At 46.7% G+C, this 26551-nt stretch overlaps 1 protein-coding gene across 1 annotated transcript; it reads right to left on the bottom strand.

The window, feature by feature from the left end:
* Positions 1 to 982: 982 nt before the first annotated feature.
* LOC132582320 (calcium-transporting ATPase type 2C member 2-like) lies at positions 983 to 25813 on the bottom strand. The gene is made up of 6 exons (XM_060253854.1): positions 25692 to 25813; positions 9572 to 9682; positions 3434 to 3550; positions 2155 to 2244; positions 1132 to 1167; positions 983 to 1048 (listed from the first exon to the last, which is right to left on the bottom strand). Exons 1-6 carry the CDS (start codon positions 25788 to 25790, stop codon positions 983 to 985), a joined length of 519 nt encoding a protein of 172 aa, XP_060109837.1. The 5' UTR covers positions 25791 to 25813.
* Positions 25814 to 26551: the final 738 nt, after the last annotated feature.

The raw sequence follows: 26551 nt of genomic DNA, 5'->3' as shown, positions 1-26551 counted from the left end.
TGGGTCTGACCGAAAGCTGATGTCTGTTTCCAGATGTTGGAAGGGATGACTGCAAAATGTATCTATGCAAGTGTGCAACTGGCAAAATGCATGCATGCATGCATGCACAGGACCAGTTTCCTCCCTTCGCCAACCCCTAGACTTCACAAAAACTGGAAGAGAAAGGGAGTAACCTACTGAGCACGATAGTGAAGCAGAAGGTAGATGGGAGCTTATCTTTCCCATAAATTACTCTTTGCAATCTCTTCCAACAGGACTTCCTGGTAGGGTAAATGGGAATTGACGTTTATGTGTGGCTCCAAGACTCAAATAGAGATAGCAAAGATGATAGCTCACTGTTGGTCTCTAGCCTAGAAGGTGAATGGTGCATATGAGTCATGATTCAGACTAGGGTCATGAAGGTAGGGGGCTTTAACCCTTCGGTCCCCGTTCCTTTTTGCTGATTGAAACTGGGATGGATGCCTTCACCATTGTCAGATTTTTAAAGGGAAAAGATGCAAGGGTGGAATTCTAGCAGAAGCTCCTTTGCATATCAGGCCACACACCCCTGATGTAGCCAATCCTCCAAGAGCTTACAAAAAAGAGCCTTGTAAGCTCTTGGAGGATTGGCTACTTCAGGGAGTGTGGCCTAATATGCAAAGGAGCTCCCATTAGAATTCCACCCCAGAAAAGATATATTGTATTTTAAAGGGTCTTTAAAATGCTAACAACAATGATCTAATGAATTGTATATTCTCATTTTAATGACATTATGTAACTTTTTAATGCAATGTAACTTTTTAATGCAATGAGACACTTAGGTGAGAAGGGCGGGGTATAAATCTTAATATAAATAAATAAATAAATAAATAAATACTGCTGTATTTCTGAGCTGGTCTTTGACCATAATAAATTGTTCATTCGTTCATTCATTCGTTCGTTCGTTCGTTTGTTCGTTCATTGAAGACATTTGTCCAGTACAAGAGACAAGGTCATTAACAGCTTACCAGCTGCACTCTGGCGGGACCAACTTGTTAAGCTCTTGCAAAGATTTTTCAGAACGATGTTCCTAGGAAAGAAGGTGTCCCCAAATCAGTTTGCATTTGCGAAGGAAGAAAAGATGTACAAGCTGTTTATCAAAAAAGAGCATACCTGAATGAAAGCCACAGTTACCACAATGATCACAGCCTAAGAGAAGGGGAGAAAGAGAAAAGATGAGGAAACATTATAAAATGCTCCTGATAGGTTGCCAGCTCTGACTTGGAAATACACGGAGATTTTGGGGGTGGAGCCTGAAAAGGGTGGGGCTTGGAGAGGGGAGGAACCTCAGCAAGGGCTAAAGTCACAGAGTCCACCTTCCAAAGCTGCCATTTTCTCCCTTTTTAGTTGGAGATGCTGGGGATTGAACCTGGGACCTTCTGCTTGCCAAGCAGATGCTCTGCCACTGAGCTACCATCCCACCGTCCTTTGGCTGGTGGGGGAGGTGGCATATGCTAATGAGTTATGTTAATGATCTCCGCCACCTATTTTTCTACAAAACTACCTCTGCCTGTAACCCACTTGGAGACTGGTCACCCTAGGAGGGCTCCCTGAAGGTCTTTTACCATTCATCGATCAGATCAAGACCACCTTAGCCAGATAACCAAATTGGGCGTTTTCCAAACCGGAAACCTGGTCTTCAAAAACTCAGCCAGTTTGGTGTAGTGGTTAAGTGTGCGGACTCTTATCTGGGAGAACCAGGTTTGATTCCCCACTCCTCCACTTGCACCTGCTGGAATGGCCTTGGGTCAGCCATAGCTCTGGCAGAGATTGTCCTTGAAAGGGTGGTTGAAAGAGCCAGTTTGGTGTAGTGGTTAAGTGCGTGGACTCTTATCTGGGAGAACCGGGTTTGATTCCCCACTCCTCCACTTGCACCTGCTGGAATGGCCTTGGGTCAGCCATAGCTCTGGCAGAGGTTGTCCTTGAAAGGGCAGCTGCTGTGAGAGCCCTCTCCAGTCCCACCCACCTCACAGGGTGTCTGTTGTGGGGGAGGGGAAGGTAAAGGAGATTGTGAGCCACTCTGAGACTCTTCGGAGTGGAGGGCGGGATATAAATCCAATATCTTTTTCTTCTTCAGTCATGGTTTGAAGATCCGTAACACCAAGTCTGAATATGTAACAGTTGGAAATCACATACCATGGTGATGCTGACGGCATCTTCATATTCTTTAGTGATAACACTGACCAAAGCAGAGGCCAACAGCAGAAGGATGAGGGGGTTCTTGAACTAAAACAAAAGGGAAAGTGCTTTGAGTCACACCCTTCCCTGTACTTCACACTAGCTGAAAAGTTGCCCCCATTTTATTCATTTAAAACATTTCCTGAGCTGTCATTACACTTCCCCAGGGGGCTTTACTCTCAGGTGGCACTTCATTGAAAGAAATGGGTGTGTGGTGTCATCAAGGCCCAGCCGACTTATGGGGATCCTAGCAAGGGGCTTTCAAGACAAGTGGGAAGCAGAGATGGTTGGCCATTGCCTTCCTCTGCAGAGCCTTCCTTGGTGTCCTCCCATCCAAGAACTGACCCTAGCAAGGGGCTTTCAAGACAAGTGGGAATAAAAGATGGTTGGTCATTGCCTTCCTCTGCAGAGCCTTCCTTGGTGGTCTCTCATCCAAGAACTGACCCTAGCAAGGGGCTTTCAAGACAAGTGGGAAGCAGAGATGGTTGGTCATTGCCTTCCTCTGCAGAGCCTTCCTTGGTGGTCTCTCATCCAAGAACTGACCTCAGTAAGGGGCTTTCAAGGCAGGTGAGAAGCAGAAGGGGATGGCCATTGCCTTCCTCTGCAGAGCTTTCTTTGGTGGTCTCCCATTCAAGTACTGACCCCAGCAAGGGGCTTTCAAGACAAGCTGGAAGCAGAGGTGGTTTGCCATGGCCTTCTTTGCAGAGCCTTCCTTGGTGGTCTCCCATCCAAGTACTGACCCTAGCAAAGGGCTTTCAAGGCAAGTGGGAAGCAGAGGTGGTTTGCCATTGCCTTCTTCTGCAGAGCCTTCCTTGGTGGTCTCCCATCCAAGTACTGACCCTAGCAAGGGGCTTTCAAGGCAAATGGGAAGCAGAGATGGATGGCCATTGCCTTCTTCTGCAGAGCCTTCCTTGGTGGTCTCCCATCCAAGTACTGACCCTAGCAAGGGGCTTTCAAGGCAAATGGGAAGCAGAGATGGATGGCCATTGCCTTCTTCTGCAGAGCCTTCCTTGGTGGTCTCCCATCCAAGTACTGACCCCAGCAAGGGGCTTTCAAGGTCAGTAAGAAGCAGAGGTGGTTTGTCATTGCCTTCCTCTGCAGTCTTCCTTGGCGATCTCCATTTCAACTATCAACCCTGCTTAGCTTCTGAGATCTGATGAGATTGACCCATTGCACCCCACCTTCCTTTCCATTTAAACTAAACCCAGAGGGAGACTATAAACCTGAAGGTCTTTACCTGGTCTAGATATTTCTTCCAGATCGGTTCTGTGTTGTCTACCACAAATTCATTCCAGCCATGCTTGACTCTACGTTGGAGTACCGAGAATTCAGATAGACCTGTTTCTAAATCCACCTGAGAGGCATTCAAGAGAGAATTGGCATTAAAGTTCCAAGGGAGGCGTATTTTATTTATTTATTTGGCTTATATTCTGCCCTTTCTCATAAACGGGCTCAGGGCAGATCACAACATAAACTAACAACGATAAAAACCTACAATTCAGAGCTAAAAACAATGCATTAAGATTGAACAAAATAAGAACGATAGAACGATAAATAAAGGGCATCGCAGGCGGGAAAGGCACATTTTACAGAATAAACGGTTATCGGCCCCCAAATAAAATGATGGTGATAAGATAGATGATAGATAGATAGATAGATAGATAGATAGATAGATAGATAGATAGATAGATAGATAGATAGATAGATAGATAGATAGATAGATAGATTTATTGTCATTGTTCTCAAAAAAAGAAAATGAGAGCAACGAAATGAGGTGCTCTTCCACAAACATACCAACGCATCAACACCCCCCAAAAAAGACATATACATAGACCATTTAAATGCATCTAAAAACAAATAACCATTCATGACCCTGGATTTAGCCTAACCACGGCACTTGGATAAAAGCTACCCTTGAATCTATTTGTCTTAGCCTTCAACATAATAGGTGAGACAGCACCATAGTAAAGTATGATGTCACAACATGGTAGGCCAACTGATGGAATAGAAGCTGGAATAGGATGTCCGCTGCCGCAACCAACAGCCTGGCGGAATAGCTCCCTCTTACAGGCCCTAGGAAATGGTAGTAGCTTAGATAGGGCCTTGATCTCCATAGAAAGCTGATTTCACCAGGCAGGGGCCAGGGTCGAGAAAACCCTGGCCCTGGTTGAGGCAAGTCGAATCTCCTTTGGGCCAGGGGTGGTCAGGAGGTGTTGTGTAGCAGATCACAATGACCTCCGGGGCGTATATGGGGAGAAGCAGACCCTCAGGTATGTAAATGCATAAGAGTTATCTCGTAGACAAAAAATAATATGGACTACTGAAAAAACTTTTGATGTCATCCCCCACCAAAGGCTTGTATGTAAATTTAGGGGTCATGGGGTAAGAGAGCCGGTCCTCTTGTGGATTAGAAATGGATCAAAACATGAGGGAGCAGAGAGTTGGTTCTTGCAATGGAAGAAAGCAATGGGGATCCACGGAGATCAGTTTCAAGAGGGGTCTTTTATTCATCAATATTTATCAGATTTTAATTTTCCTGAGCCTTCAGCCTTCCCTATTAAGGACGGGCATGAACTGGACATCAAAAGCTTTTTTTGTCATGAATTTTGCCCTGTTCGTGGTTTGTGATCCAAAGTTCATGACAGATCTACCATCACAATCTTCCATGAACTTTTAAAGAAGTTCATGGCAGTTCATGATGATGTGTGAATAGATTAGGAAGCAGGGGTTTAAAGGGACTCTGACTCCCTTTAAAACCCTGCTTTCTGTTCCCCATGAAAGCTGCAAACTCAGGTGAGTGGAGTGGACCTCTTCAAGCCTCTCATCTATTTTTCAGACTTTCTTGTTCAGTCCTTTTCATGGAACGGCACAAGTAAGCGAAACAGCTGAGTGGAAGGAGCAGACTATTCCCCACTGCTCAGCTGTTTTTAGGGCTTTCTGCGAGCCTTGTTTAAAGGGACTATGATCCCTTTCAGTGGGGTTTGTGGAGCCGTGAACTGGATCGGTTTGCAAACGAACATCTCAGCTGGGTTCATGGATCAGCTACGAAGCACGAACCAATGTGAACCACATTTTCCTGGTTCGTGCCCATCCATTCTTGCTGGTTCTCCTTAAACATTTTTATTTCTATTGACGTTTATTTGATCTCTATTGGCCTTTAGCACTACTTAGCAATGATTTTAACCATTAGAGGTTCTTTGCGCTCTGCGTTATTGCTGCTTTTCTGCTAATTTTTGTGCTCAGAAAATAGACATTATCGTACTTGCTTCATAAAGCAAACCTATTGAGCTATTCCAGTTTAAACTCTCTGGTTTCAGGACAAGTCTGCATAGAACGGTGCTTTTATTCTCTTCTTTAATCCTGAAATCTGATTCAGAAATAGGATCATTAGAAACCAATATTTAAAATAAATAAATATAAATAAACATCACGGACAGCTAAGAAATAATGGACGTCTTTGGCTGGTCAGGCAACTGGTCCCCTGTCTTTCCTCCCATGACCTATCCACAGCGACCCATGCCATGGTCACCTCCAGGTTGGATTATTGTAACTTGCTCTACGTTGGGCTGCCCTTGAGTATGAATCAGAAATTTCAGCTGGTTCAAAATGCAGCAGCATGCCTCCTGACCGGGACATCCTTGGAGACACGTATACAGCCAGTTACACTGGCTTCCAGTTGAGTACCGGATTATGTTCAAGGTTATGGTATTAAATTTCAAAGCCTATGTGGCTTGGGGCCAACATGTCTACAAGTCTGTCTCTCTCAATATGTCCTCTTGGGTTGTCAAGTCCCTCCTGTGCAGAGTAATGACATCACCTGGAAGTGACATCATTGTGCTGGGTACATTGCACCAGGGACACTCTAGGATTTACGGCGAAAACTCTATGGTACCATACAGTTTTATCGCAGATCCTAGAGTGCCCCCACCATGACACTCTAGGACTCATGGTAAAAACTCTATAGTACCATAAAGCTTCCCCATGCATCCTAGAGTGTCTCTGGCGCGATGTTCCCGGCATGATGACATCACTTCTGGGTGACATCATTGTGCAGGGCACGTCATGCAACGATGGTGCCCTTTGGGGGTGGGGATCCCCCTGGTGGACAGCTCTGTGTCGGTGGGCTGGGGCCCCCCAAGCCAGGAGATCCTCTGCCCCAGAGGGAACATGGCAGCCCTACTGAACTCTGAGGAGCTCTACATTTGGCTGAACATCTTTTGGGAATCCCCAGCCCCAAAGTCACCAGGGCCAGAACCTTTTCAGCTGTGGCCTCAGCCTGGTAGGACACTCTGCCTAGCGAGATCAGGGCCTGCAGGCCTCGTTACAGTTCCACAGGGCCTTTAAAATGGAGTTGTTCCACCAGGCTTTTGGGCAAGGCTGCAGGTGTCAAATTACATCAGCCTTCCCTGCCCTAATTCACCTTCATTCACTTTGTACTGTGCACTTTACTAAATTGTTCTCCTGGCAGCCACTTTGTCCATTTACCTAATATGCTGGCCCTTGGAGACATACACAATGTACACCTGGGAGCATTGTGTATTTTTAGCTTGCCATCATGTCCCATACCATTGGGTTTTATAGCTTTTAAATTGTAAGTACGATGTGTCAGTTCTAATTAGGGTTTGTAGAATCTTTCGGGCTCAAGTGCCGTGTTCTACTGGAGAAAGTTTTCCTTTCCTGTTCTTGGTTTGTGATCCAAAGTTCATGACAGATCTACCATCACAATCTTCCATGAACTTTTAAAGAAGTTCATGGCAGTTCATGGTGATGTGTGAATAGATTAGGAAGCAGGGGTTTAAAGGGACTCTGACTCCCTTTAAAACCCTGCTTTCTGTTCCCCATGAAAGCTGCAAACTCAGGTGAATGGAGTGGACCTCTTCAAGCCTCTCATCTATTTTTCAGACTTTCTCCAGTAGAACACGGCACTTGAGCCCAAAAGATTCTACAAACCCTAATGATGTTACCAGCCGTGAAAACCTGAAATCTTTGATGTCAATTCTAATGTTTTATTCCTCGTTGTGACCTGCCCGCTGAGCCTGCTTGTAGAAATGCCATAAAAAATAAAATAAATAAAATGAAACATGTTCCTGTTCTTCTTGTTCCTTTTCCCTGTTACCCATTCTTCTTTTCTTCCTCCTCCTCCCCTCAATATTTCCTCTCCTGTCAGCATTTTTTTTAGATTGGAAGCTCTTCGGGGCAAAGACTTTCTTTTTCACTTATGCTAGTTTGTGAAATACTTTAAACATAAATGGCCTACCGTTATTATGAGGACAAATGGTGATAGCAAACATCCCCAAGTGACTGCCTGGGACAGAGCCGGTAAATTAAAATAGATCAAATAATGCAATCTAAAATTCGTCATTGTAACCAATCCCAGAAGCATTCTATCTACTGTAGCAAAACAAGCAAAGAATTTCATGCGCTTTAAAACCAAAGATTTCCATGTAGGGTCTGCAAGGCTAACATGTCATGCACCGTATGGAAGTGGGTTATATTCCATGAACATTCCACAATGAAACCCTCTAGTCCAGGGGTGTCAAACTCATTTGTTATAAGGGCCGGATCTGACATAAATGAGACCTTGTCAGGTCGGGCCATGTCGGATTGGGCCATGTATGTACCTATCTAAAATTAGGTAGCAGAGATATAAATTTTATAAAGGACACAAACTTTAAACATGCTTGAAACATTAGCACACGTTGGTCTTAAAGGTGCTTCTTTTGTATTTCTCCCATGGGATCCAGGAAACTGGGCAAAGGAAGCTCTGGCTCTTTCCTTTCTTCCCCAGGGGACCAGGAGGGGGAGGAGCCTCAGCCAATAGAAGGAAGAGAGGCTTGGCTCAGTGGCTCTGCTGTATGATTGAGAGAGCCTGGCAAAGCAAGCTCTCCCTTTCACCTTCCTCCCCAAGGGCGGAACGTCATCCAATGGAGAAAATAGAGGCTTGGATTTGTAGCTCCTGTGTGATTGAGCAAGCCTGGCAAAGCAAGCTGCGATGCAGAAGGAAGGAAGAGAGAGGGAGAAGGGAGCAGATGGCAGCCAGTTGCTGGGGGGGGGGGGCTGATAGGAGCCCTCCGGGGGCCTGATTCAGCCCCCAGGCTGCATGTTTGACACCCCTGCTCTAGTCCTTAGCCATGAGACCTTTTTGTCTTTCTTACTTATTTTTATCGAATTAATTCTTCTGTCCAGGCCGATCATGACAATGTTAAATAAGTCTGAAACCTTCCAGGTGGGGAGGTAGGGTTGCCAAGTCCAATTCAAGAAATATCTGGGGACTTTGGGGGTGGAGCCAGGAGACTTTGGGGGTGGAGCCAGGAGACATTGGGGTGGAGCCAAGATCAAGGCTGTGACAAGCATAATTGAACTCCAAGGGAGCTCTGGCCATCACATTTAAAGGGACGACACACCTTTTCAATGCCTTCCTTACATATGAAATAATGGATAGGGGCACCTTCTTTTGGGGCCCACAGAATTGGACCCTCTGGTCCAATTTTTTGAAACTTGGGGAGTATTTTGGGGAGAGGCACTAGATGCTATACTGAAAATTCGGTGCCTCTACCCCAGAGCCCCAGATACCTGCGGATCAATTCTCCATGATTTTCTATGGGAATAAATCTCCATAGGGAATAATAGAGTTCCCAGAAGACATTTCCCTCCCCTCCCCCCGCTTTCTGACGACCCTGAAGCGGGGGGAGGGCCTCCAAACCGGGGGATCCCCTGCCCCCACCTGGGGATTGGCAACCCTATGGAGAGGGGTTCCTCACAACCAACGCCACCGCTAAGCTGTGTCATCTTGTGAGCAAAAATTGTACTTCATGATCTGCTAGCACTAAAGTTGTGAGCGAGTGATTTGGCTCCTGAATCAATGAGTGTGCTCTGGGACCATCCTTCCTGAGCTAAGACATAAATGTGTGAGCCAGAGGCTAGAAAACTGTGAGCTAGCTCACACTCACTCAGCTTAGAGGGAGCACTCAACAGTCCTTTCATTTGCTCTCCCAGAAGTTACACAGCTTATCAATTTTCTGTTGCCGACAACAGTTACCCTGAATGTCTGAGAGACAGCGCTGAGCCTTCTGTGAGTTTAAGTTGTTGTTGTTTTTAGACAGGGTTTTTTTTTGTAGCAGGAGCTCCTTTGCATATTAGGCCACACACCCCTAATGTAGCCAATCCTCCTGGAGCTTACAGGGCTCTTAGTACAGGGCCTACTCTAAGCTCCAGGAGGATTGGCTACATTAGGGGTGTGTGGCCTAATATGCAAAGCAGTTCCTGCTACAAAAGCCCTGTTTTTAGGCATGGAAATCAAGAAACAATATGATTCTCCTACATCGCTTTCCTCCAAGTGTTGTAGAGCCCTTGGTGAGAACTTTACGAATTTTACCTGGAATATTTTCGCCAAGTCATCTATTTGGCACTTGCAAGCTTCTTTGGGAGGAAGGGCGGTGATTTCTTTCTCCCGTTCCGCTGCTTTTAGCTCCGATTCTTCTTCAAGCTGCAGATGGGAAACAAATTTTCAGATGATTGCTCGACTGAATTCGTTCGTTTATACCTTCCCTTTCTCCCTCGTGCGGAGCCCAAAACATCATTTTCCTCTCTGACATTTTATCATCACAACAGCCCTGTGAGGTAGGTCAGACTGAGGCTGTGTGACTTGTCCAAGGTCACCCAGCGAGCTTCCAGGGCCAGGAGTGGAGATTCAAACCTGGGCCTTCCAGAAAGTGTCCAACACTCTTAACCAGGGCTGTTTTTTTGTAGCAAGAACTCCTTTGCCTATTAGGCCACACCCCCTGATGTAGCCAATCCTCCAAGAGCTTACAAGGCTCTTTTACGTAAGCTCTAGGAGGATTGGCTGCATCAGGGGGTGTGGCCTAATAGTCAAAGGAGCTCCTGCTGCAAAAGAAGCCTGGCTCTTAACTACTATGTCACACTGAATCTCATTGGGGATGCAGGTGGACGGGCAGCTCAGAATAGCCCTGATAGGTTTGAATAACCAGTGGAGTGGCGGCAGCAGACCTGGATTTGACTCATACTCATGTGTCAGATTTCTTGTTGATTCCAAGTACTGCTAAATGTATGGATGTGCATCGGGGTCACCCAGGGCTTGAACATTCACAGGTCCTTCCATTGGAGACAGCTCAATGATTCAGTTGTTATTGATAATAATAAACCATGTAAAGTGCAGATTCTCAGCTCTTTGTAATTATTATATCATGACATCATCATGATGGTCTAAGTATATAGCACCATTGAGAGTGATGAGAAGAGACAGGGAATTAGGAAGGGAATTGAAAACAAATCAGGCAGTATCATAATGCCCTTGTATAAATCGATGGTGCGGTCTCATTTGGAGTACTGTGTGCAGTTCTGGTCGCTGCACCTCAAAAAGGATATTATAGCATTGGAAAAAGTCCAGAAAAGGGCAACTGGAATGATTAAAGGGTTGGAACACTTTCCCTATGAAGAAAGGTTAAAACACTTGGGGCTTGTGAGCTTGAAGAAACGTCGACTGCAGGGTGACATGATAGAGGTTTACAAGATTATGCATGGGATGGCGAAGGTAGAGAAAGAAGTCCTTTTCTCCCTTTCTCACAATACAAGAAATCATGGGCATTCGATGAAATTGCTGAGCAGTCGGGTTAGAACAGATAAAAGGAGGTACTTCTTCACCCAAAGGGTGATTAACATGTGGAATTCACTGCCACAGGAGGTGGCAGCGGCTATAAGCATAGCTGAGGGGGGGTTAGATAAAAATATGGAGCAGAGGTCCATCAGTGGCTATTAGCCACAGCGTGTGTGTGTATATATATATACCAGTATATATACACACACACTGTGGCTAATAGCCACTGATGGACCTCTGCTCTCTCTCTCTCTCTCTCTCTCTCTCTCTCTCTCTCTATATATATATATATATATATATATGTATATATATATATATATAGAGAGAGAGAGAGAGAGAGAGAAAGAGAGAGAGAGAGAGAGAGAGAGAGAGAGAGAAATTTTTTGGCCACTGTATGACACAGAGTGTTGGACTGGATGGGCCATTGGCCTGATCCAACATGGCTTCTCTTATGTTCTTATGACAGGGGGAGTCCATGAATGTATGAACCAGGCCTCATTTGGGTAGGACCTCACAGGACCAGAACTCCAGAACCTCTACATTTTATTGTGCTTTTTCTTCCTTACCCCACTCCAGCCCTCCCCCCCAAAAAAAACCCTTGCTTCTGGGCTCCATTGTTCAACCCCTTCCCCCCCCCCCCCCGTGAGAAATTTCCTGCACTCTAATGATTTGACAAACTTTTTAATATTTTTCCCCACAAAAAGGAAAGCACTTGCTATAAGGTTAGTTCAGAGAGAGAGAAAGAGAGAGAGGGGGAGGGAGGGAGCGAGGGAGACCGATTCCCCACTAACCTTATGCTGCTCTCAATCTCCTTTTCTCCACGGGGCTTCCGTTGGATTTCACACTATCTGCCCCGGGGCTGCAACTTTCTCTGCCTCTTTTGCACAGCAAACAAGATCCTCTAGAAGCCAGTTTCTGTTTGCCGCACGAAAAAGGTGAGGCTAGTTGCAGCCCCAGGGCAGGTAGTGTGCAATTCCGTTGGAAGCCTCGTGAAGAAGAGGACCATGACAGCAGCATAAGGCTAGTGGAGAATCGGTCAGAGTGTTTGGGGGAGTGGAACTGAGAGGAAGGATATAAAGAAAATCTTGCCCGGTGTTCTAGTCTTCAAAGCCCCTGCGTGGGGCTACTACTCAGTTCAAACACGAGATTCTAATCATGAATATCCCAGGTCATGTCTCTCAGCCGCACTCCTCTTCCTCTAGGGTTGCCAATCCCCAGGTGGGGGCAGGGGATCCCCTGGTTTGGAGGCCCTCCCCCCGCTTCAGGGTCGTCAGAAAGCGGGGGGAGGGGAGGGAAATGTCTGCTGGGAACTCTATTATTCCCTATGGAGATTTATTCCCATAGAAAATCATGGAGAATTGATCCGTGAGTATCTGGGGCTCTGGAAGGGCTGTTTTGGGGGGTAGAGGCACCAAATTTTCAGTATAGCATCTAGTTTCTCTTCCCAAAATACCCCCCAAGTTTTAAAAAGATTGGACTAGGGGGCCCAATTCTATGAGCCTCAAAAGAAGGTGTCCCTATCCTTCATTATTTCCTATGGAAGGAAGGCATTGAAAAGGTGTGCCGTCCCTTTCAATGTGACGGCCAGAACTCCCTTTGGAGTTTAATTATGTTTGTCACAACCTTGATCTTGGCTCCACCCCTAACGTCTCCTGGCTCCACCCCCAAAGTCCCCAGATATTTCTTGAATTGGTCTTGGCAACCCTATCTTCCTCGCATCTCTGGGTTGATCAAAGGTCACCATGAGTCTCACCAGAACCTGACACTAGAACCACTTCTTCCTATAGAAAAAATTAGTTCTTGCATGGCATTTGAAGTTCAGGGAAGAGTCGTATCTCTTGATACAGCTCAAACAAGCCAGGGTCAAATAAGACTGTTATGAAGAGCCATGTGAAGATAGTTTGAGATGTGTGAGTTGATCCATATGCAAGAATTGCAGGGCTTTTTTGTAGCAGGAACTCCTTTGCATATTAGGCCACACTCCCAGGATGTAGCCAATCCTCCAAGAGGTCACAGGGCTCTTAGTACAGGGCGTAATGTGCAAAGGAGCTCCTGCTTAAAAAAAAAAAAAGTTCTGGTAATATGGCTGAAGGAGATAGATGCTGAAGCAGGTGGAACTCTTGAGCGATCCAGCGGAGCTGTTTGTATCCAAGAGGGAAAAAATAGAAGCTGTTACAGTCAATAAGGACTGTAATGCAATAGCAGGTTTGTTGCGGCTGGGAGAAAACTAGCTGTAGCACTCAGAGCATTCGGGGGATAAAGGAGGCACCGAATAAAACAGAAGGCTATCTGGAGAGGTAGTTTTAAAAAATCTTGACGCATCTGGACACAAGAGGAGACAACACGAATGTAGGCGAGCGACAATAAATATGGTGTCTATGGTTGCCTGGAGTGTCAAAAGAAAGCTTCTTTATTGGCAGTGTCATCAAGCATCGTATCCTCAAGACAGCAAGAAAGTTTCCTGTAGGGCAACATCAGCGGTTATTATGGTGGAAGACGGAGAAGTCGAATAGGGGTTGTAAAGATTGCCTCTGCTCCTTTGTTTCTCGGTGGGTTCCTTATTATTATTTTTTTTTAGAGATTTCAGAGCATAACCTTATCAGAAGAGAAAGACACCCCCGGGAAAGTCTAAAATTGCTTGCAGAGAATCCAGCGCAACAGCCTGAATTCTCCAAAACCCAGCCAAGTCACTACTGTGGATGATTTGGCCAACTGGAACATCTAGCTCCAACTGGCTAGTGCAGGGGTGTCAAACATGTGCCCCAGGGGCCAAATCAGGCCCCCAGAGGGCTCCTATCAGGCCCCTGAGCAACTGGCTGTCATCTGCTTCCTTCTTCCTCTCGCTTGCTTCCTTCTGCAGCACAGCTTGCTTTGCCAGGCTTGCTCAATGGCACAGGAGCTACAGAGCAAAACCTCTGTTTTCTCCATTGGCTGAGGCTCCTCCCTTGGGGAGGAAGGGGAGAGGGAGACCTTGTTTTCCAGGCTCTCTCAATCACACAGCAGAGCTACTGAGCCAAGCCTCTCTTCCTTCTGTTGGCTGAGGCTACTCCATCACCAGTCCCCTGGAGAAGGAAGGATTTTGCCCAGTTCCCTGGATCCCATGGAAGAAATACAAAGAAAGCACCTTTAAGACCAATGAGTGCTAACATTTTAAGCATGTTTTAAGGGTTTTTAAAAAAAATATTTAATTGTGTTTGTCTGGGTCCTTTATAAAGTTTATATCTCTCCAACCTAATCTTAAATAGGTACACACATGACCTGGCCAAACATGGTCTAATTTATGTCAGATTTGGCTCTCGTAACACATGAGTTCGACATGGGCTAGCAGATTGTGGAGTGTGATGAATAAAAGTTTGGCAAGCTGCAGAGGAGAACAATAATCTGCTCATTAGGATTTTTTTTCCTCCTCCTTTTTGTGGGTTGTTGAAAGAAGGTATTAGGGGTTTAGGGGACTGGTTTAGGGGACTGGAAACTTTTTGTGCGCAAACTTCCTCGTCTGAAATCTGCTGCTTTTAATTCCAGGCTAAGGAGGAGGAGACAGTGGAAAAGTCGGTTCTTTTGACACCATTGTGTAAGAGGTTTTTGGAGAAGAAGAAGAAGAAGATATTGGATTTATATCCCGCCCTCCACTCCGAAGAGTCTCAGAGCGGCTCACAATCTCCTTTCCCTTCCTCCCCCACAACAGACACCCTGTGAGGTGGGTGGGGCTGGAGAGGGCTCCCACAGCAGCTGCCCTTTCAAGGACAACCTCTGCCAGGGCTATGGCTGACCCAAGGCCATTCCAGCAGGTGCAAGTGGAAGAGTGGGGAATCAAACCCGGTTCTCCCAGATAAGAGTCCGCACACTTAACCACTACACCAAACTGGCTCTCCTGTTAGCTGCATTGGTCTGTGGTAGAACAGCTAAATTTGAGTTCAAACAGCAACTTTGGCATTAAAAGGTAAAGGTCCGAACACCGACTGTTTACCGGCCCATGGGATGACATTACAATACAACATTTTGGTGTGGTTTGCTGTTGCCTAACCCAGTCATCAACTCTTTATCTCCCAGCAAGCTGGGGACTCATTTTACTGACCTCAGAAGGATGGAAGGCTGAGTCAGCCTTGAGCTAGCTACTTGAACCCAGCTTCTGCTGGGACTGAACTCAAGTCGTGAGCAGAGCTTGGACTGCAGTACTGCAGCGTTACCACTGTGCCACGAGTTTCATACCGGTTTGGCATAGTTCACTTGATTATTATTATTTTTCCCCTCGATTCTCTGAGATCCACTGATTCACATTTGCAAAGCAAGCATGTGTACTCCAGATCTCTGGACAGAACGTAGAGCCCAGGAGGATCAATCCAAAGTCCTGAATTCTTTGTGAGAATTCTAATGCCAAGCAAGTGGTTAGATCAGGGGTGCCAAACATGCACTCCAGGGGCCAAGTCATGCCCCTGGAGGGCTCCTATCAGGTCCCCAAGCAACTGGCTGTCATCTGCTTCCTTCTCCCTCTCTCTTGCTTCCTTCTGCATAACAGCTTGCTTTGCCAGGCTTCCTCAATTGCACAGGAGCTATAGAGCAAAACCTCCATTTTCTCCACTGGCTGAGGCTCCTCCCTTGGGGGAGGAAGAGGGGGAGACAGAGCTTGCTTTGCCAGGTTCTTTCAGTTGCACAGCAGAGCTACTGAGCCAAGCCTCCTTCTATTGGCTGAGGATCCTCCTGCTCATGGTCCCTGGGGAAGGAAGGCAAGTGACAGAGCTTCCTTTGCCCAGTTCCCTCAATCCCATGGAAGAAATACAAAGAAAGCACCTTGAAGACCAACAAGTGCTAACATTTTGAGCATGTTTTATTTTAAGATTTTTTTAAAAAGAAATTCTTTAATTGTGTTTTCTGCATCTATTATAAAGTTTATATCTCTGTTACCTCATCTTAAATAGGTCAACACATGACCCAGTCAAACATGGTCTGGCCTGACAAGGTCTCATTTATGTCAGATCCGGCCCTTGTAACAGATGAGTTCGACACCCCTGATGGTATAACAGGTGGGCATTGATCCTGTGATTGGTGAGAAAAACCTGCCTTTAGCTCACCATCAGCTTAGAGCATCCTGTCTGCTTCATATGGGGAGAAACCTTCACAAGAGCATAAGAACATGAGAGAAGCCCTGTTGGATCAGGCCAATGGCCCATCCAGTCCAACACTCTGTGTCACAGAAGAACATAAGAGAAGCCCTGTTGGATCAGGCCAATGGCCCATCCAGTCCAACACTCTGTGGTCGTTTTTGCACTCACCTTCAGCCGGCGCGACCCCCCTCTTCACCGCGCAGGATCTGCGCGGATTTCGCACTAAAAGCCGCAGAGCAGCCTTTTGCGCCGGAAACTCCCGGCGCAAAAGCCGCTCAAACGGAAACCGCCAAAAAGCAGTTTCCGTTTGAGCGGCTTTTGCGCCGGGAGTTCCCGGCGCAAAAGGCTGCTCCGCGGCTTTTAGTGCGAAATCCGCGCAGATCCTGCACGGTGAAGAGGGGGGTCGCGCCGGCTGAAGGTGAGTGCGAAAACGACCTGTGTCACAGAAGAACATAAGAGAAGCCATGTTGGATCAGGCCAATGGCCCATCCAGTCCAACACTCTGTGTCCAACACAGTGGCCAAAAATCAAAGTGACATCAGAAGGTCCACCAGTGGAGCCAGGACACTAGAAGCTCTCCCACTGTGCCCCCCAAGCACCAAGAATACAGAGCATCACTTGCCCCAGACAGGGAGTTCCATCAATATATTGTGACTAATAGCCACTCATGGACCTCTGCTCCAGATGTTTTTCCAGTCCCCTCTTGAAGCTGAAATCCCCTCTTGAAATCAGGGGTGGAATTCTAGCAGAAGCTCCTTTGCACATTAGGCCACACCCCCCTGAAGTAGCCAATCCCCCAAGAGCTTACAAGGCGTTTTTTTTTTAAGCTCTTGGAGGATTGGCTACATCAGGGGTGTGTGGCCTAATATGCAAAGGAGCTCCTGGTAGAATTCCACCCCTGCTTGAAATTTTTGTATCCCAGAGAAATATGAATCCACCTTGCAGCCTCTTGGAAGAACTCTTCATTTTGGTCACTGCAGGTAAACAAGAAAAGAGCAATGTGGACGAGATTTACAGCAGGAAGCAGCAGAACTGGATTTGTCTGAATGCATTTTTCCTCATTTTTTTCTCCCTCAAGGCCCTTTTATAAGACTTAGAGAAACCTGAGTCTCAGTGTGAATTAGAGCCCCACCCCAGCCCTCCTTTCAACTGCACTGGGCATCAACACTATTTTTTTATATTACGAAAATAGAAAAATCATAGATTCATAGAGAGGGTTGCTAAGTCCAATTCAAGAAATATCTGGGGACTTTGGGGGTGGAGCCAGTAGGCTCTTCTGATTTAATTCCAACCTGTCAATTCTGGTCTGACCTTCTGGGGCTACAGAAAACAATTCCACACCGTCACAGCTCTTCAAGAGCCAGTTTGGTGTTGTGGTTAAGTGGTTAGTGGTTAAGTGGTTAAGTGTGCGGACTCTTATCTGGGAGAACCGGGTTTGATTCCCCACTCCTCCACTTGCACCTGCTGGAATGGCCTTGGGTCAGCCATAGCTCTGGCAGAGGTTGTCCTTGAAAGGGCAGCTGCTGTGAGAGCCCTCTCCAGCCCCACCCACCTCACAGGGTGTCTGTTGTGGGGGAGGAAGATAAAGGAGATTGTGAGCCGCTCTGAGACTCTTCGGAGTGGAGGGCGGGATATAAATCCAATATCTTCTAAATCCAATATCTTCTTCAAGTACTTGAAGATGGTGTTCCTATCACTTCTCAGCCGCCTCTTCTCCAAGGTAGACATGCTGAACTCCTTCATCCTTTCCTCATATAATACATACAATTGTTTCAAAACCCATCTTTTTGACATCACCAGGGCTTTTTTTTGTAACAGGAACTCTTTTGCATTTTAGGCCACATCTTCCTGATCTAGCCAATCCTCCAAGAGCTTAGAGGGCTCTTAGTACAGGGCCTACTATAAGCTCCAGGAGGACTGGGTACATCAGGGGGGCATGGCCTAATATGCAAAGGAGTTCCTGCACAAAAACAAACAAACAAAAAAAAACCCTGGGCATCACACTTTTTAAGTCAAGAGCATGTTACAATGTCATGCCCTGAAAACTGATCCAAAAATTATTCATAATGAATTTTGTTTTCAAATAGTCATACTAAATGGAGCCCATCTAGGACCGGCTCCAAATTTAGGGAGGTCTTAGACAAAATCCCACCCAATGTGGGATGCCAGCCTCCAGGTTGGACCTGGAGAGCCCCTGGAATGACAGCTCCTCTCTTGAACACAGAGATCAGTTCCCCTAGAGAAACTGGATGCTCTGGAGGATAGACTTCATAGCATCACACCTTTTCTGAGCTCCCTCCCCTCTCCAAACCCCACTGTCCCAGGCTCCACCCCCAAATCTCCCGGGATTTCCCAATCCAGAGTTGGCAAGCCTACCATCCCAATAAACTCTCAGTCAAACTATTGGTCTGAACCAGGGGTCATTTTGTAGAAAAAGAAGTGCCAAAGCTCATTATCACAACTAATTTGCAGAACTCATTTGCATATGCCACACACCCCTGACATCACTGGAAGGTGGACTAAATTAGATCAGCTCAGCATCTACCTTAAATGCTTCTTGAATTAGAATTGTCATCATAAAACCTTCCTCCCATCGTACTTTTTCAATGACTTTTTCCTTTGTGGCCACAGTGGCATGATGATTTCTATCTGTCTGCTTTCTATGTTTTGGTTATTTCCCCATTTTTTGTGTGTGTTGAGGGGAAGTTTGTCAAATCTTAGAGTTCAGCAAAATTCTCACAGGGGTTTTTCAATGACTTTCTCCTATGTGGCCATAGTGGCCTGATGAAGATTTCCATCTGTCTGCTTTATACGTTCTGGTTATTTTCCCTTTTCTTGTGGAGAAAAATATTAGAAAGTTTGTCAAATCGAAGAGTCCAGCAAAATTCTCACAGAGTGTTTGAACAACGGAGCCCAGAAGCAAGCTTTTTTTTTTGCGGTGTGGGGGGGAGGTAAGAAAGAAGGAGCACAATAAAAATTTAGAGGTTCTGGAGCTCTGCTTCTGTGAGCTTCTGCCCAAAATGAGCCCCGGTTTGAACAGAAATGGAAGGGGGAGAGAGAAGTTAATGGTCTGTATATATTGATTAAATGTGTAGATCAAAAGATAACAGTTAACCTTCCACAGAAAGGAGTGGCTTGTTAAATGACGTGTGAAGCAAACACAAAAGTATTGAAATTATCCTGGGGTGAAATTTGCACTGGCTGACCTGTGAAATTTCCTTGGAAAGGAAAACACCTGATCATTTCAAATACGAAAACAGAGCAATGCTTGCCAGTGTTCAGGTGTCCCCTTTTATGCTTGATCCTCAGGGAAATCCCCCTCCCCCCCAAAAAAAAGTTGAGAATTGGGAGGAATTATTTTGCACTGTGGAAAAAGACTAAAGTCACCCAGAAATGGAATGGAGACTGCAGTTCCATACTGCACTTAAAACATTGCTATATTCCCAGGCCTAACAAAATTCAGCAATACCCATTTCAGCAGGCAAGATTCTAAAGTATGTATGCTTGCAGGCAAATTCTATTCTGCAAAGGTTCCATCTCTTTATGAAACATTCTTTGTTTTTACAGCCTAGTGATTTCTTTCTTTCTTTCTTTCTTTCTTTCTTTCTTTCTTTCTTTCTTTCTTTCTTTCTTTCTTTCTTTCGTTCTTCCTTCTTTCGTTCTTCCTTCCTTCCTTCCTTCTTTCGTTCTTCCTTCCTTCCTTCCTTCCTTCCTTCCTTCCTTCCTTCCTTCCTTCCTTCCTTCCTTCCTTCCTTCCTTCCTTCCTTCCTTCCTTCCTTCCTTCCTTCCTTCCTTTCTCCCTTCCCTTCCCTTCCCTTCCCTTCCCTTCCCTTCCCGATATTGCTCATAATGATAAAAGCCAAGCAGACAATTTAAAAAAAATCATATCAATGACATAGAGTAACAACAACAACAAATCCCAGTCACTAACATAGCCAAGTAAGCTGGAGTTTTTTAAAAAAAGCACATAAATATGGAGTTGCATAACATGCTATTGATAAAATGATCTTCTGGCTAGGTTTACAAGGCCAGTCACAGAATTTATGAATTCATTCTTAATTATCAGTTTTGGGGGATGGGAGAGACCAACTTAATCATGGAATTTCACTTTGTAGCTAAAGCCACAGTCCGTTGAAAAGGGTTTTTTAAATTACCAGTATTGTCCAATCACAGCTTTATGCTAATCAGCTTTAAAATGAACAGTGGTTCTGCCTCCAAAGTGAAAAGATACACTTAACCATCCTAATTGACAAGGCATTTGTTGTAGAAAAAGTTCAGCAGGAACTCATTTCCATATTAGGCCACACCCCCTGACACCACCATTGTTTCACACAGGGCTTTTTGTGGGAAAATCCCAGCAGGAACTCATTTGCATATTATGCCACACACCCAACACCAAGACGGCCGGAACTGCGTTCTTGTGCAATCCAGCTCAAAAAAACAAAAAAGCCCTGATAATTATCAACAGATACGTGAATGTTATGGCCAACCAAAGGAGAGAATCGGCTGTGATGAAGTACAAGGAAAGGAGGAGAAAAGGAAAAACAGTTGAAGGGATGCTCACCTTGTGTAATCTTCAGAGTACATTGGCTGTTCACACTGGATAGTATGGTTGACAGGTGGGGGTGGAGCCACGTGTGGGTGGGGTTTGGAGAGGGGCCTCAGCATGGTCCAAGGTCATAGAGTCCACCCTCCAAAGCAGCCATTTTCTCCAGGGGAGCTGATCTCTGCCAGCTGGAGATCAGTTGTCAAAGCAGGAGATCTCCTGGCCCCACCTGGAGGCTGGCAACCCTACAATAGCTAACAGTGGGCTTCAAGACAAAATGCTTCCCCCAAAATCTCTTCTATGTCAATGGATGTGTTTTACAGATAGTTGAACAAGCACCCACTTAAGAAATGGAAACTCACATAGAGAGACCAGCAAGTTTGCATTCAAATATGAACATAAGAGAAGCGATGTTGGATCAGGCCAATGGCCCATCCAGTCCAACACTTTGTGTCACAGAAGAACATAAGAGAAGCCTTGTTAGATCAGGCCAATGGCCCATCCAGTCCAACACTCTGTGTCACAGAAGAACATAAGAGAAACCATGTTGGATCAGGCCAATGGCCCATCCAGTCCAACACTCTGTGTCACAGAAGAACATAAGAGAAGCCGTGTTGGATCAAGCCAATGGCCCATCCAGTCCAACACTCTGTGTCACAGAAGAACATAAGAGAAGACATGTTGGATCAAGCCAATGGCCCATCCAGTCCAACACTCTGTGTCACACAGTGGCCAAAAAACCCCAAGTGCCATCAGGAGGTCCATCAGTGGGCCCAGGACACTGGAAGCCCTTCCACTGTGCCCCCCCCAGGCACCAAAAATACAGAGCATCCCTGCCCCAGACAGAGAGTTCCAACAATAATAGCCACTGATGGACCTCCACTCCAGATGCTTATCCAATCCCCTCTTGAAGCTGTCTATGCTTATATGGGGCTAACCAGACATGCTGACATTTGCCTTCGGTGGGCAATTTAAGCCAAACACAACAGTATAGAAAAGCATTAACACTTAGCACAGGCATCAGCTGAAGGAAATCAAACTGCTAGTTTAACTAGGTACACTTGGCAGGCAGAGTGGGCATGCCAAACCCACACGGGGAAAACATTTGGAAGCGAAACCAGCCTTGTCTTCAGCCTGCAAGCGCGAAACTGGGTCTGAGATGCAGAACTTGGCATGCTGAGATTCTTGGGTTGTCTTTCTTCTCTCAAAACAAGCCCCCAGTCCACACAGGATGGCTACCTTACTGTACCTGATTCCTTGTCTGATGAGGTGTGCTTAGAGCACACGAAAGCTTACATTCTGAATAAACCTTGGGTGGTCTTAAAGGTGCTACTTGACTCCTGCTTTGTTCTACTGCTTCAGACCAACACGGCTGCCCATCTGGATCTAGCTTTTTTGTTGTTGTTGTTGTTCAGTCGCACAGTCAAGTCTGACTCTTTCCAGCCCCAAGGACAAAGTCATGCCAGGATCTGGTTCTAGCTACCTTATACTGAATCAGATTATCAGTTCACCAATGTCTACTCAGTCTGGTAGCCGCTCTCCAGGGTTTCAGGCAGAGGTCTTTCCCATCACCTACTGCCTGGTCCTTTGAGAGCCAGTCTGGTGTAGTGGTTAAGTGTGTGAACTCTTCTCTGGGAGAACCGGGTTTGATTCCCCACGCCTCCACTTGCACCTGCTGGAATGGCCTTGGGTCAGCCAGAGCTCTGGCAGAGCTTGTCCTTGAAAGGGTGGTTGAAAGAGCCTGTTTGGTGTAGTGGTTAAGTGTGTGGACTCTCATCTGGGAGAAGCGGGTTTGATTCCCCACTCCTCCACTTGCGCCTGCTGGAATGGCCTTGGGTTAGCTATTGCTATCGCAGGAGTTGTCCTTGAAAGCGCAGCTTGCCGTGAGAGCTCTCTCAGCCCCACCCACCTCACGGGTTGTCTGTTGTGGGGGGAGAAGATAAAGGAGATTAAGAACATAAGAACATAAGAGAAGCCATGCTGGATCAGGCCAATGGCCCATCCAGTCCAACACTCTGTGTCACACAGTGGCCAATATATGTGTGTGTGTGTGTATATATATACACACACATATACACACACACACACACACACACACATATACACACTGTGGCTAATAGCCACTGACGGACCTCTGCTCCATATTTTTATCCAATCCCCTCTTGAAGCTGGCTATGCTTGTAGCCGCCACCACCTCCTGTGGCAGTGAATTCCACATGTTAATCACTCTTTGGGTGAAGAAAGGGAGAAAAGGACTTCTTTCTCTACTTTCTCCATCCCATGCATCATCTTGTAGAGATTGTAAGGTCTCTGATTCAGAGGGAAGGACAGGGGGATATAAATCTGCAGTCGTTGTCTTCTTCCTTTCAACTGGAGAGGCTGGGAATTGAACCTGGGACCTTCTGCATGCCAAGCAGAGGCTCTGCCACTGAGTCACAGCCCCTCCCTTACAGTGAAAATGCTTATGGAAATCTTACAAAGTTACAAGGAAAAGGAAGCTGAATCTGACTTCTTTTCCAGTGCAGGTGATTATCTGTGGTAAGGAAGCCGAGTTTAGAGGAAGGCCAACAATGTAGTGATAGGGCACTGGCACAATTTTGGCTCCGCTGGTGAACTGACTATTGTCACCTGGGTTTTGGCCACTGCGTGACAGAACATTGGATTGGATGGGCCACTGGCTTGATCCAACATGGCTTCTCTTATGTTCTTATGCTGTGTTCATTGGCAGGTTCCGTTTTACTCGCTGGCTTCTCCAACAGAGGAAAGACCTTTCTCTGCCTGAGGTCTTCTGGGGTGGTAACTGGAAAGATGGACATTTGTAAACTCAACCAAAGTACCAGAAAACTAATCACATTCTTTGCCTGGAATTTTGTCCCCATAGTCCTTCCCCTCCCACCCCCCACCCCCCCAAGTAGAAGAAGAGAAGAAGAATTGCAGATTTATACCCTGCTCTTCACTCTGAATCAGAGACTCAGTGTGGCTTAGAATCTCCTATATCTTCTCCCCCCCACCCACCAACAGACACCCTGTGAGGTAGGTGGGGCTGAGAGAGCTCTCATGGAAGCTGCCTTTTCAAGGACAACTCCTGCAATAGCTATGTCTAGTACAAGGCCATTCCAGCAGGTGCAAGTGGAGGAGTGGGGAATCAAACCCAGTTCTCCCACATAAGAGTCCACACACTTAACCACTACACCAAACTGGCTCTCTGGGGCTCACAATCTCCTTGATCTTCCTCCCCCCACAACAGACACCTTGTGAGGTAGGTGGGGCTGAGAGGGCTCTCCCAGAAGCTGCCTTTTCAAGGACAACTCCTGTGATAGCTATGTCTAGCACAAGGCCATTCCAGCAGCTGCAAGTGGAGGAGTGGGGAATCAAACTCAGTTCTCCCACATAAGAGTCCACACACTTAACCACTACACCAAACTGGCTCTCCCAGCTTCTGTTGAATGATGCAGTCCTTTGGATTCACCATCTTTCTAAGGTTTTTCGATTTGGGTTTCGAAATAGGAGTCATTGCATGCAACATGATCCCCAGCTCCTCTCATTCAGTACTAAATTATTGGGGCTTGGAGAATGACATGGGAGCACTGGGCTTGCCAATCTCCAGGTAAGGACTGGGGATCTTCCAAAATTACAGTTGGACTATAGACCTTGGAGGGAGTGGCAGCTTTGGAGGGCAAACTCTACGGCAATATATCCGACGGAACTCCATCCCCGAACCCCACCGCCCCAGCTTCCATCCACAAATCTCCAGGAAATTCCCAACCTGGAGTTGGTGTCCCCAGTAAATCTGCAGCATTGCTGAAACTTAGCCAATGTGGATTTGATCAGAGCCACGGATGAGAGGCTCGCTGGTCAGGGGTGGGTGGAATGCTAAACACTTTAAAAATAAGTCGATCACGTGGAACACACCAGGAGGGGAACACAGTGCAAGAAAAGCAGCAAGAAACAAGATGAGAATTGCGTTGTTGGATGAGGTCCAGGTCTTCAGAGACCAGGGTTACTGTGTCTTCAGTGAGGTGGGTGTTCGGTCACATTATTCTTTCAGCCCAGAAGAACAGAGACAACCTCCCCTTGTTCTGGGTCCCCAAGTTTGGTGCAGTGGTTAGGTGCATGCGGACTCTTATCTGGGAGAGCCAGGTTCAATTCCCCACGCCTCCACTTGCGGCTGCTGGAATGGCCTCGGGCCAGCCATAGCTCTTGCAGAGCTGTCCTTGAAAGGGCAGCTTCTGGGAGAGCTCTCTCAGCCCCACCTACCTCGCAGGGTGTTGTGAGGGAGGAAGGGAAAGGAGATTGTGAGCTGCACAGAGATGCTGAGATTCAGAGTGGAGGGTGGGGCACAAATCCAATGTCGTCTTCTTCTTCCCCTCAGAAGGTCTGCTCAGCTTTTCCAACACATCTGGCAATACCATAAAGTAGTCCTTCAACTGGGTGAGATGTGGAAGTGAAGAAGAAGACTGCAGTTTTATAGCCCGCCCTTCTCTCTGAATCAGAGACTCAGAGCGGCTTACAGTCTCCTATATCTTCTCCCCCTGCCCTACAACAGACATCCTATGAGGTGGGTGGGGCTGAAAGGGCTCTCACAGCAGCTGCCCTTTCAAGGACAACTCCCATGAGAGCTATGGCTGACCCAAGGCCACTCCAGCCGCTGCAAGTGGAGAAGCGGAGAATCAGACCTGGTTCTCCCAGATAAGAGTCGGCACACTTAACCGCTACACCAGACTGGTTCTCGTCAAAGAATAAGAACATAAGAGAAGCCATGTTGAATCAGGCCAATGGCCCATCCAGTCCAACACTCTGTGTCACACAGTGGCCAATATATGTGTGTATGTATATGTATACACACACACACATACATAAATACACAAACACACACACACACATATATATATAGTGGCTAATAGCCACTGATGGACCTCTGCTCCATATTTTTATTCAATCCCCTCTTGTAGCCGCCGCCACCTCCTGTGGCAGTGAGTTCCACATGTTAATCACCCTTTGGGTGAAGAAGGACTTCCTTTTATCCGTTAACCTGACTGCTCAGCAATTTCATTGAATGCCCACGAGTTCTTGTATTGTGAGAAAGGGAGAAAAGGACTTCTTTCTCAACTTTCTCCATCCCGTGCATAATCTTGTAAACCTCTGTCACGTCACCCCGCAGTCAAGAGAGGAGAGTTACAGCATACCAACATTCTCTCTATATATATATTTTTCCTGTAAAGAAGTTCCTTACCTCTCCTTCGATGTCTCTGTTGCCCAAGGGCTGGTATTTCTGGCTCAGCCGGAGGAAAGAGCCTTTGGGACAGAATTTGGAGAAGTGCTTCGCCACCATCTCGGCTCGTCCGGATGAGACAGGCAGGCAGGAAAAGGGACTGGGGATTCTGCCAGGCCTCTGGCTTGGGCACTCGTTTCCTGGAGGTGGCTCAGATTCCCTCGCATGCCGAGTGTTACCTGACGCCAAGGAGGTGAGGCTCCACCTGCTGCCAAGCACAGGTGCCTGGGAGAGGCTGAATACCTGAGTGAGCCAGGCCTTCTCAGGAAAAACTGAATGTACCTGAATCGCTCGGCTGGGGGGTGGAGAGCGGGGGTGGGGGGGGAGCTTTGCTTGGGCCGAGGGATAGCTGCAGGCTCTGGCTGGTGTGATTAGAGAGCCAGGGTGGTGCGGCAGTTAGAGTCCTGGGCTAGGGATCTGATCACTGCGCAGCCATGAAGTTCACTGGGCAATGCCTCGTTGCCAGTCTCCAGGCGGGGCAGCCACAGGAATAAACACCACCGCATAAACTCATGTACATTGGTGTGTGCAAGTATTATTTGGTGTAGTGGTGAAGTGTGCGGACTCTTATCTGGGAGAAGCGGGTTTGATTCCCCACTCCTCCACTTGCAGCTGCTGGAATGGCCCTGGGTCAGCCAGAGCTCTCTTATCTGGGAGAAGCGGGTTTGATTCCCCACTCCTCCACTTGCAGCTTCTGGAATGGCCTTGGGTCAGCCAGAGCTCTCTTATCTGGGAGATCCGGGTTTGATTCCCCACTCCTCCACTTGCAGCTTCTGGAATGGCCTTGGGTCAGCCATAGCTCTCGCAGAAGTGTCCTTGAA

This window comes from Heteronotia binoei, chromosome 14, assembly GCF_032191835.1.
Source record: "Heteronotia binoei isolate CCM8104 ecotype False Entrance Well chromosome 14, APGP_CSIRO_Hbin_v1, whole genome shotgun sequence".
Classification (NCBI taxonomy): Eukaryota; Metazoa; Chordata; class Lepidosauria; order Squamata; family Gekkonidae; genus Heteronotia; species Heteronotia binoei.
Note: the sequence above shows the minus strand (reverse complement) of the source record. Positions and strands in the feature narration are given on the sequence as shown.